The sequence below is a fragment of the Lepidochelys kempii genome, chromosome 3 (assembly GCF_965140265.1).
Source record: "Lepidochelys kempii isolate rLepKem1 chromosome 3, rLepKem1.hap2, whole genome shotgun sequence".
Classification (NCBI taxonomy): Eukaryota; Metazoa; Chordata; order Testudines; family Cheloniidae; genus Lepidochelys; species Lepidochelys kempii.
This window is the reverse complement of record NC_133258.1, coordinates 47,963,759-47,980,827: the sequence shown is the minus strand read 5'-3', so window position 1 is coordinate 47,980,827 and position 17,069 is coordinate 47,963,759. Positions and strand designations below refer to the sequence as shown.

At 45.4% G+C, this 17,069-nt stretch overlaps 1 protein-coding gene across 3 annotated transcripts in view; it reads right to left on the bottom strand.

The window, feature by feature from the left end:
* Positions 1 to 4,557: 4,557 nt before the first annotated feature.
* ZNF451 (zinc finger protein 451) overlaps positions 4,558 to 17,069 on the bottom strand; it is a 69,067-nt gene continuing 56,555 nt past the window's right edge. For all 3 annotated transcript variants that reach the window (XM_073336299.1, XM_073336301.1, XM_073336300.1), the window contains 2 exons: positions 16,234 to 16,305; positions 4,558 to 5,829 (listed from right to left, as the gene is read on the bottom strand). In XM_073336299.1, the coding sequence (XP_073192400.1) occupies positions 5,777 to 5,829; positions 16,234 to 16,305 (125 nt within the window). In that variant the 3' untranslated portion in view covers positions 4,558 to 5,776. The remainder of the gene's footprint in view (positions 5,830 to 16,233; positions 16,306 to 17,069) is intronic.

The following is a 17,069-nucleotide window of genomic DNA, read 5'->3' as shown; positions in this document are numbered from 1 at the left end:
ACTGAGTGAGACCATTGGTCCCTTTAGCCCAGTATCCTGTCTTCCAACAGTAGCCAATACCAGGCACTTAAGAAAGAATGAACAGAACAGGCAATTGTCAAGTGATCCATACCGTCGTTCACTCCAAGCTTCTGGCAATCAGAGTCTAAAGACATTCAGAACATGGGGTTGCATCCCCGTCCATCTTGGCTAATCACCACATCTGAAGAAGTGGGTTTTTTACCCACAAAAGCTTATGCTCAAATAAATCTGTTAGTCTTTAAGGTGCCACCGGACTCCTTATTCTGAAAACTGACCATTTATTCCTACCCTTTGTTTCCGATCTTTTAACCAGTTACCAATCCATGAGAGAACCTTCCCTCCTATCCCATGACTGCTTACTTTGCTTAAGAGCTTTTGGTAAGGGGACTTATCAAAGGCTCTCTGAAAGTCCAAGTACATGACATTCACTGGATCACTCTTATCCACATTTGTAACCCCCTCAAAGAATTCTAGTAGATGGGTGAGGCATGATTTCCCTTTACAAAAGCCATGCTGACTCTTAGATAAACATGATTTGTTGGCTAGCGGTGTGTCTGATAATTCTGTTCTTTACTATAGTTTCAGCCAATTTGCCAGGTACTGAAGTTCGGTTAATAATCTAATTGGAAGGATTGCCTCTGCAGACTTTTTAAAAATTGGTGTCACATTAGATAGCCTCCAGTCATCAGGTACAGAAGCAGATTTAAATGATAGGTTACATGGTGCTGTTAGTAGTTCTGCATTTTCATATTTGATTTCCTTCAGAACTGTTGGATGAATACCATCTGGTCCTGGTGACTTATTACTGTTTACCAATTTGTTCCAAAACCTCCTCTATTGACACCTCAATACGGGACAATTCCTCACATTTGTCACCTAAACAGAAGGGACCAAGCGTGGGAATCTCCCTCACAGCCTCTGCAATGAAGACTGATGCAAAGAATTCATTTAGTTTCTCTGCACTGGCAATGACCTTATCTTCTTTGAGTGCTCTCTTATTGTCCATAGATTGCCAAACTAATACAAAACACAACATCTTCTCACACCTTCACCACTGGATCTTACCAGGATGTTATAACTGAATTTTAATTTCTGCAAGAAATATTTAAGAAAACTAGAATCAGTTCAAAGATGCCAAGGAAAAGTAGATAAGGTAGATTAAGAACAGACTCTCTTGATTAACTTAGAGCTTGTCTATATGAAGTTAGTTCGTGGCATGCTGGGATTTCAATCTACCTCGCCCTAGCATGCCACACACTGCATGTCCATGTACAGCCTGCTGACGCACCTTAGATGTTCCTTAGTGTGCTTTAACTGAGCCCAGTTTGAAACAGGGCAGATCAAAGCATGCTAAGGAACTGTTAGTGCACATCAGCAAGGTCCACACCAATAGTTACTGCACAGCCCGCTTCTGGGGGGTAGATTTGTGGTAAATACATAGTAGCTATTCATGTAGAGAAGCTGTTAGTGAAAAAGAGCCTTTGTGTCAGGTTCAGCTCCATCTGTTTTGTTTCTATGTTAAATGAATTGTAAAACAGAGATAGCAGTTATTGTAAATATCTCTCAGATAGCATGCAAGGATGATGGAAGACTTTCCTTTTATGAAAGAAAGTATATTGTGACCTCATTAGTTCTGTAAACTTAACCATATTTGGTAAAGATCAGAAGGGCCTACATGTCGCATAGTATTTACCACATAGAGCCATCTATAGGGATTTCCTCAGACTCCAAAAGGATCTGACCCCTATAAGTAGCTATAGTACTTATTTCTGAGCATTAAGAAGTTGATACAAATAACCCTGTTTGTTACCTAGTCTACAGAGCTATTACATATGAGACAAATAACTCACAGTTAAAAGAAATCCACAGAGAAGAGGCAGTGATCTTAGTTTAATCTTTACAAAAGCAGCCAGAAAGGGATCAAGCTTTACTGGCCATAACAAGTTTCATAACAATTATTATAACTTATTTCTTATTTTCTCTTTGCTCCTGGCAGACAGAGAAATGCGTATGACCAAAGAAAAGTGTGCCGCAAACAAAAATTGAGCATCAAAAGGTAAAGAACCAGTGGCAGGGATTTTAAAGTCATAGAACTAAGTTAATACTCACCAGAGCAAATGTAGGTTTGCAAAACATCTGGAGTCACTAAATTCTTTTGGACATTATATACCATATCTATTCAAATGGCTGTAACAACATTCAATTGGAAGGCAGAGAACACCTATTTGAATGTTACAACATTAAAATGAAAGGTAGGAATTGGCAAGGCAGAGTGGGGCAGTTTTTCCTTTTAAATAGCTATGTGAAAAAGCAAACAAAAGGACTTATTACAAGTATTCTGAGGGGGTGAGAAATGAATTCTAACAATCTTGTAAGTAAATGTCTAATGAACAAGTCACTTGTACTGCTTTATGTTACAAAGGGAAAGGGGCAGTCAAAATTCTTTCACCACATGAATTGCCACCACAATTGCAGATCCAGACCCTTCAATGCTGGGTGTCCGCATTGAGTCTGAGTCAGCTACCTAAGATTTATCAAACAATCTACTAGAAGCAATAAATTCTGAATCAGGTAGATTACAGAACACCTTGTTCTGATTAAGAATAAAGCAGAGTCCCTTGATATGAAAGTGAATAATCTGGACACACACATTTTGTTGTTTTGAGACAACATACTCGTGAGAATGGAAGAGCTGGAAGATTATGCTGAAGGATGCAGTAACTGAGAAAGCTTTGGAGTGAGGCAGGCAGTCGAGAACTGTTTAGTGATCTTGGAAACCATGGGCAGAAATCAGGATAACCATACTTCTTGACATTCTTTATAACATACATGGCTGCCCTAATTATTAGAGCCTAATTGACTAGGTAGAGAATAGAACCACATGTAGCTAATGAGAGGAAAGACTGTCCCGTTGTTAGGACACTAGCCTAGGAGATGACACAAGAGGGTTCAACTGCCAACTATACTACAGATATTCTGTGTGACCCTGGGCAAGTCACTTAACCTTTCTGTGTCTTAGGTCCCATCTGTAAAATGGGGATAATAGCACTTACCTACTCATAGGCAAACAGGTATAGTCAGTCTTTATATTTACTGCAGCATTTGCTGGTGTGAGGGATAAAGAATGCAAGTTGGCAGCTGCTCAGAAACCAAGGTACCCGACTCTAGAGGGGAATAAACAGCTTATGTACTTAGGCTTACCCATCGCTAGGGCCCAGAAGAACAAAGTGCATCAGGTGAAGTAAGCTTTCATAATACTCCTCTATACAGTATACTCCCATGTATCTGAAACCCAAATGTACCAAATATCCGAATCCCTTCCTTGTCCCAAGTGTATCTCATCCTGGGGGAAAAGGAAGGGATACAGATAACATGAAACTTTGGACAACAGGGCAGAGACCCCTGGCCAGGAATTGGAGGAGGAAGAGGACAAGCCCCTGGCTGTAGGCCACCCTGCTGCTGAATGACTCCTACAGCTGTACAGGAAGCCTCTGCAGTCCTGCTGTCACAGAAGTGTGAGAGGAGGCCATTACAGCAGAGCTGCGGAGGGCTCCCTGTGCTGCCAATCCCCACAGATGCAATGTACAGAGAAGGCTATAATCCTGGTGGCGCACAACAGAGTCCTGTTCAGGGGTCTCTCTTTTGGCCCACATGGATGAGGTATCACTGGCCCTGCAGCAGTGCAGGGAGCCCTCTGCAGCAGTGCTGTCATGGGACTGAGTGAGTGGGGCAGAGCAGACACCCCAGCCAGGAATGCAAGAAGGATGACGAATCCCTGGCCAGGGGAGAGGCCCCCCGCTGCTGAATGTCTCCTGCCCCGTTGGTACTCTGAACTCCCGATTATCCAAATAAAATCTATGTCCCCCATGTTATTTGGATACTCAGGAATACACTATGGTTAGAATGGGACTTTCAGCCTAAAATAATTTTACAACCCATTATCTTTTAGTTTGAAAACCTCTTTGGGATGAAAGACTGCCTTTGAATGTATTTTATTACGAAAGCTTGTTTAGTAAGACCATTTGTTCTTCTGGTGACTTAGTCTCGTGTTCAGGAGGTTGAAGAGGAGTGTCCTGAACCAGCTTCAAGACTCAAGTGGCACTTCCCTCAGATGGGAGCTGCAGGTGCAGATTTAAATGAGACTACAGTAAAATAAATTTACCTCTGCTTTCCTAGCAACAGGTCTAATAGAGTAGCAATGTTCTACTTACATTACTGTCACATTCAGAAATTTTCCCCCCACCAACAGCAGTGAAAACCCTTTCCAAAATGTTTACCAGGATTCAAATGAGTTGCATCTTTCAGCTACTTGTATGATTGTTAAAGAGCTGTGAGATTCCTCTCTAGATACTCTAGATGAATGGCTTCAGGTCAGCTTTATTTGCAACAGAGATATCAGATAGCAAACACTGAAGTCCATGTCGCTATTTCATAGCACATTTTTGAAGTTTAAGGAATTACAGCAGTGTGTTATTTTTACTTTTTGTAAGGGTTTACATTCAGTAAAATGTTGTGTTCCTTTTTAATACATCTGGCTCATTTTTAGAGAACAAGTATTTCTGTATATGATGTACTTTAGAGTTACACCAGTTACAGACAAGCTGTCAAGTGCTTATGCAAAAATAAAATGCGGAGATGGTATTTTATTTCACTAAACTTTCCTTCATCTACATCTACAATCAACAGAAGCGAGATAAACTGGGTAAAGCCAGCTGGCATGCACAGGTATTTTTTTTGTGGAGGAAAGGGGATCGAAAAGCTTGAGAAGGGAAAGGTAGAGGCATTTCTCTTAAAAAATTAAGGACAGCATACAAAAACAGTAATGTTTTTAATTATTGTCAAATATTGAAACACCACCTCTTTAAAAACCAACAAATGCATATTATAAAGAGGATGGAATACAGGAAGGACTTGCCTGCTTAAATTATTTAACTTGTACCTCAAACCAAGAGGGATTTTGAAAAACAATTTTTGCTTCAGTGTTTTTATTTACAAACTTTGCTTCAGCCTTAAACAAGACAGGATATTCAGCTGAGGAGATTTTTAAACCAACAGGAATAACAAGCTCTCATACTCAAATTAAATATGCACACTCCTAAAAAATAAAAGTAAAGATAGCAGTAAACAACTGTACATTCTAGGACACCGACCCTGCAATTTACAACTTGTGGGCATACCTCTGTGCTCATGTGGAGTAAAGCTTTGTGCAGGCATAGGGGTGAGCCCATGAATCGTAAATTGCAGGCCTGGAGACTAAGCTTCTCTTTATAAAATTATCAGTAAGGCAAGGTGGTCTGAGATTAACTGAGGTTTACTATTTTTATCTGTTGTAAAGGGTACACTGAAAAAGTAAAATGAGACAATGACATTTTTACAATGGAAGAATTAAATGAACGACCCTTTAAAGATACCACAACATGTATAGGATCAACCTACCTCAAGTTACATGACTAGATCAGAACAAGAATTGAGCTTAAAGTTAGTCATGAATCATTAGAAAAGGAATGTGTAACGCTTTTAACAATTTATTTTCCTCTGTCATATACAGAATGTTGCAACACATACATCCATAAGCTCCATTTGTCAATTTAGTTGCATGACACGATCAGCAACATATTAATTACAAGTTTAACCATTAAAGGAATAAGCACATTTTTAAAGCAGTATTTTCTGACCCTTTGTTAAAGGATGAACAAGCTTCCGCTTCTGAAAGCAGCTTGGATAGCATGCTATTTGCATACAGGAGTATCTTCATTTACATTTCCTCCAGGCTTCTTTTGATAGCTTCTTGTAATTCCACATCTTCCTCTAAGTAAAAAAGATTAGAGTTTCAAATTGTGGTTGGCAACCAACAAATAATGTACATACTCTATGCAACTGAGGAGTAGTTACATCTTTAAAATTGTTGTGTTCAATCATTGTCAATCAAGGATAGAGTACAAAAAGGTGAGCAAGCTAGAAGATACATCATTTTCTTGTTATGCCTCATGCTATCTATTCATAATTCCAAAATATGAAAACAGCCTTTCACTGGATCAAACTAATCCTCATGTCAGGACATCTTTGGTTCAGTTGACAAGTACAAATATAACTATCTAGGTATTTGTTATAAATCATAGAATCATAGAATAACAGAGTTGGAAGGGACCTCTGGAGGCCATCTAGTCCAACCCCCTGCCCAGAGCAAGACCAATCCCAACTAAATCATCCCAGCCAGGGCTTTGTCAAGCCTGACCTCAAAATCTTCCAAGGAAGGGGATTCCACCACCTCCCTAGGTAACGCATTCCAGTGCTTCACCACCCTCCTAATGAAAAAGTTTTTCCTAATATCCAACCTAAATCTCCCCCACTGCAACTTGAGACCATTACTCCTTGTCCTGTCATCAGCTACCACTGAGAACAGTCTAGATCCATCCTTTTTGGAAACCCCTTTCAGGTCGTTGAAAGCAGCTATCAAATTCCCCCTCATTCTTCTCTTCTGTAGACTAAACAATCCCAGTTCCCTCAGCCTCTCCTCATAAGTCATGTGTTCCAGACCCCTAATCATTTTTGTTGCTCTTTGCTGGACTCTCTCCAATTTCTCCACATCCTTCTTGTAGTGTGGGGCCCAAAACTGGACACAGTACTCCAGATGAGGCCTCACCAATGTCGAATAGAGGGGAACGATCACGTCCCTTGATCTGCTGGCAATGCCCCTACTTATACAGCCCAAAATGCCACTGGCCTTCTTGGCAACAAGGGCACACTGTTGACTCATATCCAGCTTCTCGTCCACTGTCACCCCTAGGTCCTTCTCTGCAGAACTGCTGCCTAGCCATTCGATCCCTGGTCTGTAGCGGTGCATTGGATTCTTCCGTCTTAAGTGCAGGACTCTGCACTTGTCCTTGTTGAACCTCATCAGATTTCTTTTGGCCCAATCCTCCAATTTGTCTAGGTCCCTCTGTATCCTATCCCTACCCTCCAGCATATCTACCATTCCTCCCAGTTTAGTGTCATCCGCAAACTTGCTGAGGGTGCAATCCACACCATCCTCCAGATCATTAATGAAGATAGATACCAGACAACGTGTATAGAGAGGAAACTAAAAAGGAAATATTGTTTTTAAAATTTAAAGTTCCATAAAATAGACAAGCTTTCATATGGTTCAGCCCAGTTCTTAGTCAACAAGCATTGTAATCACAAGACATATAATCTAAGTTGGCACCATTGTTACAAGCCTCATTAGAGAGGCACACGGATGAGTGGGGATGGAGACTGAACTAACTCTCTTGCTCCTAATGTAGTAGATCCAAATCCATCTCAGAACTTAACCACATTGGCAGGGTAGAATGAGAAAAAAAATGGTTACCCACCTTTTTCACAACTGTTGTTCTTCGAGATGTTGTTGCTCATGTCCATTCCATTCTAGGTGTGTGCGCGCGCCCACGTGCACGATAGTCGGAGATTTTTGCCTTAACGGTATCCATAGGGCCAGCTGTGGCACCCCCTTGAGCGCCGCGCTCATGCGTCAGTATATCAGGCGCCGCTGGCCCTACGGCCTCTCAGTGCCTTCTTGCCGACAATCCCAACAGAGGGGCAGGAGGGCAGGTAATGGAATGGACATGAGCAGCACATCTCAAAGAACAACAGTTACAAAACAGGTAGGTAACCGTTTTTTCCTTCTGCGAGTGCTTGCTCATGTTGATTCCATTCTAGGTGACTCACAAGCAGTATCAATGCAGGTGGACTCAGAGTTCATGGTCTTGCAGCTTGCAGCTCTGCCAAAGCCAGCATCGTCTCGAGCTTGCTGGGAAGCGCATAATGAGACATGAGCATGTGGACAGATGACCAAGTAGCAGCCCTGCAGATCTCTTGGATTGGTACCCGTGCCAGGAAAGCCGCTGACAATGCTTGTGCCCTACTCGAGTGTGCAATCACAATTGCTGGCAGAGGCATTTTCGCCAGCTCACAGTAGTAGCGAATACAGACCGTGATCCAAGATGAAATCCTCTGAGCAGACACTGCGTGACCTTTCATTCTGTCTGCCACTGCAACAAACAACTGCGTTGACTTAGGGAATGGCTTTGTTCTATCTATGTAGAAGACCAGCACCCTCCTGATGTCCAGGGTGTGTAGCCTACGCTCCTCATCTGATACATGACGCTTTGGAAAGAAGACTGGTAAGTATATGTCCTGGCCAGTACAAAACTGGGAAATGACCTTGGACAGAAATGCTGGGTGCAGTCACAGCTGGATCTTATCCTTGTAGAAGACCATATAGGGAGGCTCCGAAGTAAGCACCCTGATTTCAGACACCTTGTGGGCTGATGTTATTGCGACCAGGAACAAGACCTTCCAGGAGAGAAGCAGAAGAGAGCAGGAAGCCAGAGGCTCAAAGGGAGAGACCTCATAAGCCTCAACAGCATGACATTCAGGTACCTGGGGGGGGGGGTGTGGGACGGAATCCCAGACGTGCGTGTAGAAATGCTCCAGACCTTTCAAAAAACATGCCATCACATTGTGAGCAAAGATGGACCTGCCTTGGAATGGAGGATGGAAAGCCGAGATAGCAGCCAGGTGGACCTTGATCCATGACAGGGACAAACCTTGGAGTTTTAGGTGCAGCAGATAATCCAGGATCTCCTGCTTGGCCTGAATATGCCATTCCAAGGCCCAAAACATGAATCTTTTCCATCTGGCCAAATAAGTTGCTCTGGTGGAGGGTTTCCTGCTACCCAGCAAGACCTGCTGGACACAGGCCGAGCAGGCCTGTTTGTCCGTGCTTAGCCATGCAGTAGCCAAGCTGTCAAGTGCAGCGCCGCCAGGTTCGGATGTAAAAGACTGGTGTTGTTCTGTGATAGCAGATCCAGCCAGAGGGGCAGCTGGAGCAGGGCGGCTACCGAAAGGCTCAATGTGCCGAACCAGTGCTGGTTCGGCCACTTGGGGGCTATAAGAATAACTCTTGCCCTATCTTGCTTGAACTTCACCAGGACCCTGTGAATCAATAGCACTGGCGGGAAGGAGTACATCAGTGCCCCTGATGTCTGACAAGGAGCCTCTGTCCATTTCCCAGATCTAAGAGAACACGTTGCATTTTCTGTTCTGTCTGGACGCAAGCAGGTCCACCTGGACAATCCCCCATCTCTGGAAGATTATGCTGACCACCTCCAAATGGAGCAACCACTCATGACGAGATGAGAAAGTCCTGCTGAGGTGATCTGCCAGCACATTCCTGGTTCCAGGCAGGTGTGCAGCTATCAGATGAATGGCATGCCGCACACAAAAATCCCAAAGGCAGAGAGCTTCTTAACAAAGGGCCGAAGACCTGGCACCGCCCTGTCTGTTGATGTAATTCAGTGGCAGTGTTGTCCATCAGGACCTGCACCACCCTGCCCTTCAGATGGCGCAAGAAAGCCTGGCAGGCCAAGTGAACTGCTCTGAGCAACCTGACACTGACATGGAGAGCCAGATCGTCCTGCAATCAGTGGCCCTGGGTGCTCAGCTCACCCAGGTGGGCTCCCCAGCCCAGGTCTGAAGCATCGGAGACCAGGGTCAGGGACAGGGTTGCGAAGAGGACTCCCTCCAGCACCGACCAATTCAGGAATGACCTGATGTGGTCCAGACCCTGACTACTCGATCTAGGTCATGGCCTGTTGGGGATGTAGATCGATGCCAGCCACGCTTGTAGGCACCAGAGATGGAGCAGAGCATGGCTGACCACATACGTACATGTGGCCATGTGGCCCAACAGCATCAGGCAGGTGTGAGGCATGGTGAATGGATTGTTCTTTACAAGGGAGATCAGGTCCGACACGGCCTGAAAACGCGCTTCCAGAAGGAAGGCTCTGGCTCATGTGGAGTCAAGAACTGCCCCGAGGAACTCTATTCGCTGGATGGCCATTAAGGTGGATTTTTTCTCATTTATTAACAGGCCCAGGTTGCAGCAGGTGCAATGCACCACATTGAGACTCCTCTGCACTTGCTCCTGAGACCTGCCTTTGATGAGCCAGTTATGAAGATATGGGAAGACCTGGACCCCTCGATGTCTCAGGAAGCAGCCACTGGCACCATACATTTTGTGAACACCCTTGGGGACGATGAGAGGCCAAAGGGTAGCATTGTGAATTGAAAATGGCACCCGCCCATTATGAAACGGAGGAAGCGCCTGTGGCCTGAGAATATGGAAATATAGAAATAAGCATCTTGTAAGTTGAGGGCAGCATACCAGTCTCCCGGATCCAAGGAGGGGATGATGGAGGCCAGAGAGACCATGAGAATCTTCAACTTTTTGAGAGACTTGTTGAGGCGATGCAGGTCCAGCATGGGTTTGAGGCTCCCTTTTACCTTTGGGATTAGGAAGTAGAAAGAATAGAACCCTTTTCCTTTCATGTCCCAAGGGACCTTCTCCATCGCCCCCAGGTGCGGGAGGTTCTCAACCCCTTAAACAAGGAGTTGCTCGTGGGAATGGTCCCTGAAAAGGGTTGGGAAAGATTGGGGGGTGGGAGAGAGGGGCGGACAAAAATTGCAGGGTATAGTCCCAAGATACTGTGTCCAGCACCCATCAGTCCGAGGTGACCTGCAACCAGGCCAAATGCTAGGGATGTAGACAGCCAAGGAAAGAACAAGGTGGTTCCTGGAAATTCATTGGCGTGTTGCTCTCGAGCCCACCTTCAAAATGAGCGCTTCTAACCCCTGGGATGCTTCGCCAGGCCAGGCTGCGAGGGTAAGTGGGAGGAGGAAGGGCGGCGATGACTAAAACATGCGTCTCTATCCCTTCTCCTTGCAGACCCCTGATGAGGCTGCCAAAGCCTTGGCAGCGGGGGCAGCCAGAATTGCTTCCATGCAGATTGTGGCGTATGCATGCCCAGTGGGCAAAGGGTGGCCCAAGTGTCCTTTAACTCATGCAGCCTCGCATCCATCTGTTCAGAGAAGAGTCCACTCCCATCAAATGGGAGGTCCTGGATCAAGGTCTGCATCTATTGGGAAAGGCCGGTGGTTTGAAGCCAGAAGGTGCGCCTCATAACCACCGCCGACATGATCACCCTTGCTACTGAGTCTGACGCATCCCATGCCATTTGGAGGGAGCACCTAGCCTCCGCGGTGCCCTCCTCTACTAGGGTGCTGAATTCTTGGGCCAAACCGTGCATGAGGGACTCCTTGAACTTACGGAAGGAGTCCCATAAGTTAAAATTGTATCTGCCCAAGAGGCCTGATGGCTTGCCACCCAGAACTGCAGGCTGCCAGTGGAATACATTTTTCTCCCAGAAAGATCTAGTTTTTTGGCCTCTATTTTTGGGAATTGAGCTGGTCTTGTATTTTTCGTTGGCTGCAGAGACAACCAGCGAGCCCGGAGGTGGGTGGATATAAATGCTTTGGCTGGGAGAAAGTACTTCTTTTCGGCCCTTTTGGAAGGGGGGAAGGGATGGATGACGGGGTTTGCCGGAGGGCGTTGGCAATTTTGAGGACCCTATCATGCACTGGTAGTGCAACACAGGCAGCGGTTGAGAGGATTTTGAACAAGGCGTCCGCCTGCTCGGCCATCTCCTCCACCTCTAGGCCCAAGTTCTTGGCCACCCGTCAAAGCAGGGCCTGGTGTTCTTTAAAATCATCAGGCGGGCTGGACCTCGAGGGTCCCACGACTGCCTCGTCCTGGGATGAAGATGACTGTACCACTGGGGGAGGCCCCGGAGCATCATCCCCCATGGGGGAGGGAGGTTTACTGGTGGGTTCAGTCTCCTCTACCCTGACCTCTGAACGCGACTCATGCACTGAGCCTGGTGCTGTTGTTGCCGTCAACTGTTGCTCCAAGTCAGGTGGCAGTTGAGCGGTGTGAAGGGGGCACTGTCATGACCAGCATGTCCCATGCACTCCAGTAAGACCACTGTGCTGTGCTGGTCACTGGCCGGGCTTCCAAGGCAGCTTCGGGTGCCCAGTCGTGCTGGTGGAGTCTGGGCAAGGGGCAGAACTGCCCTTCCGTTCCAGAAGAATCCCCTTCCGGTGACCATGATGGGGCTGCCAACACCTGTGTCTGCCTGCTGACCATTGATGCCCGGAGTAAGAGGACCGGCGCCAGTATTGAGGGGACCGGTGCCAGGGGGACCAGAGTCATGACGGGGAGCGCTCCCACGGGGCAGGCGACCGAGAGCTGCGCTGAGAGGACAACTGGCGGGAGGGTGAACGGTACTGGTAGTATGGCACTGGCGCCTCCCCCTAGGAAATCCGCATCGAGTTGGCGGGGACCACGATCACAGTGCCGATGAGCAAGGGTGAGCCCAGAGAATCTGGGCTGTGACTCCGGAGATCTGCGGCGCGGAGGAGGAGAGCGCTGCCTTGTCTTGGGTGATAAGTGGTGCTCCACTGCCCCCTGAGGGGTATTAGTGGTTGGCTTGCCCTTGTAGGGAGCCTTTGCTGTTTCCTGTGGCACGTGCAGTGCCAGCGGTGCAGGTGCAGGCCACTGCTCTCTTGGCACCACGGAAGCTAGGGAAGGTGTCGATGCCGTCAGGAATCTGGATCCCTTACCACTCCCGGGAGTCGTTGGTGGATCCTTTAAGGGGTTAAGGACCCCATCTGGGGAGGTACGTACACGAGGCTCCAGAGTGGCCGGGCGGCCCAAACTGGGTCCTTTGCTCCATGTCCCATTGCCCTTCTTGCCCAGTACTGGGGAGCTGTGCTTCTTTGTTTTCTTTTTGGGCACTGGCAATGGGGAGCGGTAATGAGCGGAGCCGGATGCTGGGGGGTGTGCGGAGCACCAAGGCCGATGTATTAGGTGAGTCTTGGCAGGACAGCTCAGAAGCCGGACGAAGGGCAGCCTCCATGAGGAGAGCCCGCAAACGAATATCCCATACTTTCAGAGTCCTGGGTCAAAAAATTTTACAAATACAACACTTGTCCTTCACATGCGATTCCCCCAAGCACTTGAGGCAGCTGCTGTGGGTGTCACTTACAGGCATAGGCCTGTTACAGTCTGGACAGGGCTTAAACCCTGGAGACCGGGGCATGCCCCAACTGAGGCAAAGTCCCCACTGGGACTCTAACTTCTAACTACAATTAACAACTACTTAACATAACTACTATAGACAAGCTATTTACAAGGCCCTAAGGCTTGAAATCAGAAGAGACAAAACCGCTAGCCCTAATCACCACAGGTGGTAAGAAGGAACTGAGAGGGCAGAGGGCCGGCGGCGCTTGATATACCGACGCATGAGTGCGGCACTCAAGGGGGCGCTACAGCTGGCCCTATGGATACTGCTAAGGCAAAAATCTCCGATGACCATGTATGTGAGCATGCGCACACCTAGAATGGAATCGACATGATCAAGCACTCAAAGAACAACTTACATTCCTGTGGCCTGTGATTTGGATAAGGAGAAGACATTAGTTTTCAATGCTGCCACTGCAGCACAAAATTCACTAACAGAAAAACTGTGCTTGAGGTAACCCAAGGCAGTTTTAGTACTTGTTAAGATCATAGGTTAATGAAATAAACGACAATTTAATTTCTCCTCTGTTTAAGGAGGCCAGTCAGATTCACAAGCACATAAAAAATGGGACAAAGGTTGAATAATTTTTCACAGTGATGGAAATCTTGACTATTGCCACAAAAGAAGAGGTATTTGAATTACTATAATACAAGTTTAAAATGTTTTCATTTTTATTCAGTCAGGTTCAGGTTCTAACTAAATCTAATATCCTAGACCCAGCACAGTAGAGAGTCAGGCCAGGCCATGGAGCTGAAACCGCTTTAGTGTCATAGATGGATGATCTCCTGCTGTCAATGGATAGAGGACAGACATCCACTCTCATCCTCCTGGACCTCCCTCCAGCATTCTACACTGTCACCCATATGATACTGCTGTCTCATCTGAGAAAGGTACCCGGGGTCCTGGTCGATGTGCTAAAATGGGTTCTGATGGAAAACTGTACCTCTACTACCAGGCCACTCATTTGTGGAATCCCACAAGGATCATTTCTTTCCCTGGTCCTAGTCAACATCTACAAGCAGCCAGTAGGTGAACTGGTCAGACTTACTGGTAAACCCTGATCATTCTCAGTCATTTTTCTAGTCCTTCTTTATAGTGTGCCCTACAAATAAAGAATTGTTGACTACAGGAAAACAAAATCACTCCTCAGGGGATTTTACAATCTGTTTAAACAAAAAGAGCCTATTTCTTGTTCTATCACATCCCTAAGATCCACAACCATTTTCCTATCAATTTTATCTTGCTCTTAAGTATTGTCTACATGGCAAGCCAGAGCATGACTCTACAGCGCACCAGCTTGTCGTGAAGTACACTAAGCTGCTCTGGGACTTCCAGTGCACTGTAGCAGTGCCTACATGGTGAGTTACTGCACAGCAAGCTGGTGCACTCACCCTGGCTTGCTGTGCACTCACCAGCCGTTTACACAAGCCCCTAGTTTCTCAAAGGGAACCAGTACAAAGCCAATGAGCAACAAAGTGCAGAATGAACACACATATTCTGGAACTAAATTAAGAGGAAAACGAGCTTTACAACCAACTGCCTCCTAGAACTCCATATGCATTTAAATAAGTGATGCTAATATAAGTATTTTTAAAAACAAGTCTAGAATGCTGACCAAGTTAGACTTTAGTAACAACACTTGGTAATATCTGGTAAATCTAATTAAACTATATGTACATTAGATTCAATTACATCTTGACTTTGTTCAAGTCTCAATTACAAAGCGGTCTTATGTTACTGTGTTGTTTTAACTTTCAATCCTCTTGCCTCCAACATACATGTATCAAACCTTTATGCAACATAGTACTTTGACAGTACATCAGTAATCAACAAAAATGAATAAGTAAAGTACAGCATGCGATGAACAGCAACAATAAGCATGATAGGGAAAGTATCAGAATTATTTACCAATAGGTAAGGTAAGATATATTAATTCAACCTGTTCATGTGTAACTGTGTGAGAGTTTACAGCTCCCCTTCAGGAGACTAGAGTGCCAAGCTGAGATATAGCAACTAACCCTGAACTGACTTATTAAGCCTGTGTAAATCAGTGGAAATAGATTCTTAGCCTGACACATATTTTTCTGGCTGGCATGAAGTTTTTTCTTTATACCTCAACACTATACTCACTACTCATGAGTGTTCAATAAAGCAAAAACAGATACAGTAACTCTTCGCTTAACGTTGTAGTTATGTTCCTGAAAAATATGACTTTAACTGAAACGATGTTAAGCGAATCCAATTTCCCCATAAGAATTAATGTAAATTAGGGTGGTTAGGTTTTAGGGAATTTTTTTTCACCAGACAAAGGACTATATTATATTGACAGTATAAGTTTTAAACAAACAAATTTAATACTATACACAGCAATGATGATTTGTGAAGCTTGGTTGAGGTGGTGAAGTAAGAAGGTGGGCTATTTCCCAGGGAATGCCTTACTGCTAAATGATGAACTAGCACTCAACTGAGCCCTCAAGGGTTAACAAGTTGTTAACGTAGTCCCACACTCTACAGGGCAGCACAAATGGAGGGAGGGGAGACAGCATGGCAGACAGAGACACACACCGTGTGTGTGTGTGTGTGTGTGTGTGTGTGTGTGAGAGAAATGCGCATTGCCCCTTTAAGTATGCTGACTCCACTCTAAGTAGATCAGCAAGTTGAGACAGCAGCTGCTGCCAGCAAGCTCCCTCCATTGACCCTGTTGTATCCCCCACCCCTCTATAGAGATGGGGTAAGCGGGGGACACCCTGACATTAACCCCCCTTTTCCCCCCGCACAGCAAGCAGGAAGCTCCTGGGAGCAGCTCCAAGGCAGAGGACAGGAGCAGCACATGGCACTGGGGGAAGGGACAGCTGAACTGCCGGGAACTGACAGCCTGCTGGGCAGCTGCTGCACAGGGAACTTAGGGGAGCGGGAAGCTAATAGGGGGGCTGCCGGTCCACCCTGGTCCCAAGCCCCAGTCAGCTAGCTGCAGCGGGCTGTTGTTTCTGCAAGCAGTGGACAGAGCACGCAGCTCCCAAACAACGTTATAAGGGAACACTGAGCAACTTTAAATGAGCATGTTCTCTAATTGACCAGCAACGAAACAAGGTTAACCGGGACAACTTTAAGTGAGGAATTACTGTACTTAAACATTTTGGACAGTATTCTTTATAGGACATGTCACATAAAATTAAGTTACAGTTTAGTTTCTTGTACATTCTCTGTCAAAAGGTACTCACAAACACAGAAGAAAAATTAAAATTAAGACTACCTTCCTGTTTCTTTGTTTCTTGAAAACTCATTTGCACTGTTTTAATATCATCATCCTCTTCACTGTCTGAAACTTAAATACACAAATCAAACACACATTATATAGTGCTTCTGAGAAAAATCTTTCTAGCAAGCTAAAGAAAAGCAAACACAGGAACTCTACATAGTGTTCTGTGCTACATTCTCCATGTTTTCCTATGTTCATTCATTTAAATACTTGATATTATACTCACTGCAAACTGTACTATAAAAAATTGATCACAATGGGTTGAACAGACTAGATATGCATATACAAGCACATGCTGGTTAAGAAGGATATTTGCTGCCTCTGTTTCCCAGTGATTTTGAACTGTAGCCTATTATAATTCAATCTGCTAAAATGGAGCAAAGTGTTATCCTGCATTTAGACTATGAAAAGTGGTTGAGTTTAGCTAAGCCCAGTTAGGACAGGTTCTACGCAAATAACCTTCAAATTGCAAATGCACTGTAGGTGGTTTTCTTCAAAATTTGGGTCATTCAAGAGTGCATGTGCATCTTTTAAAATGTGACCCTGAGTGTCTAACACATATCATCATATACCTGGTTTGAATAACAATATGACAGACACTTGCCTAATTAGGAACAGCGGCTTCAACAGACCTGGATCAGGAGCCCAAAGTGATGGCTGAAATACTTTGCTGCATTTATGCATCAGGTACTTGGGGATGGAATGGTCTCTTGCTCAAGACACTTGGCAGACTTAATGGACAGCCCTGGAAAGGATCCAGAATATCTCTAGGTGGTGTCAAGAACGACTACCCAAAGTACAGCCCATTCCTGAGAAACTCATTAAATTCT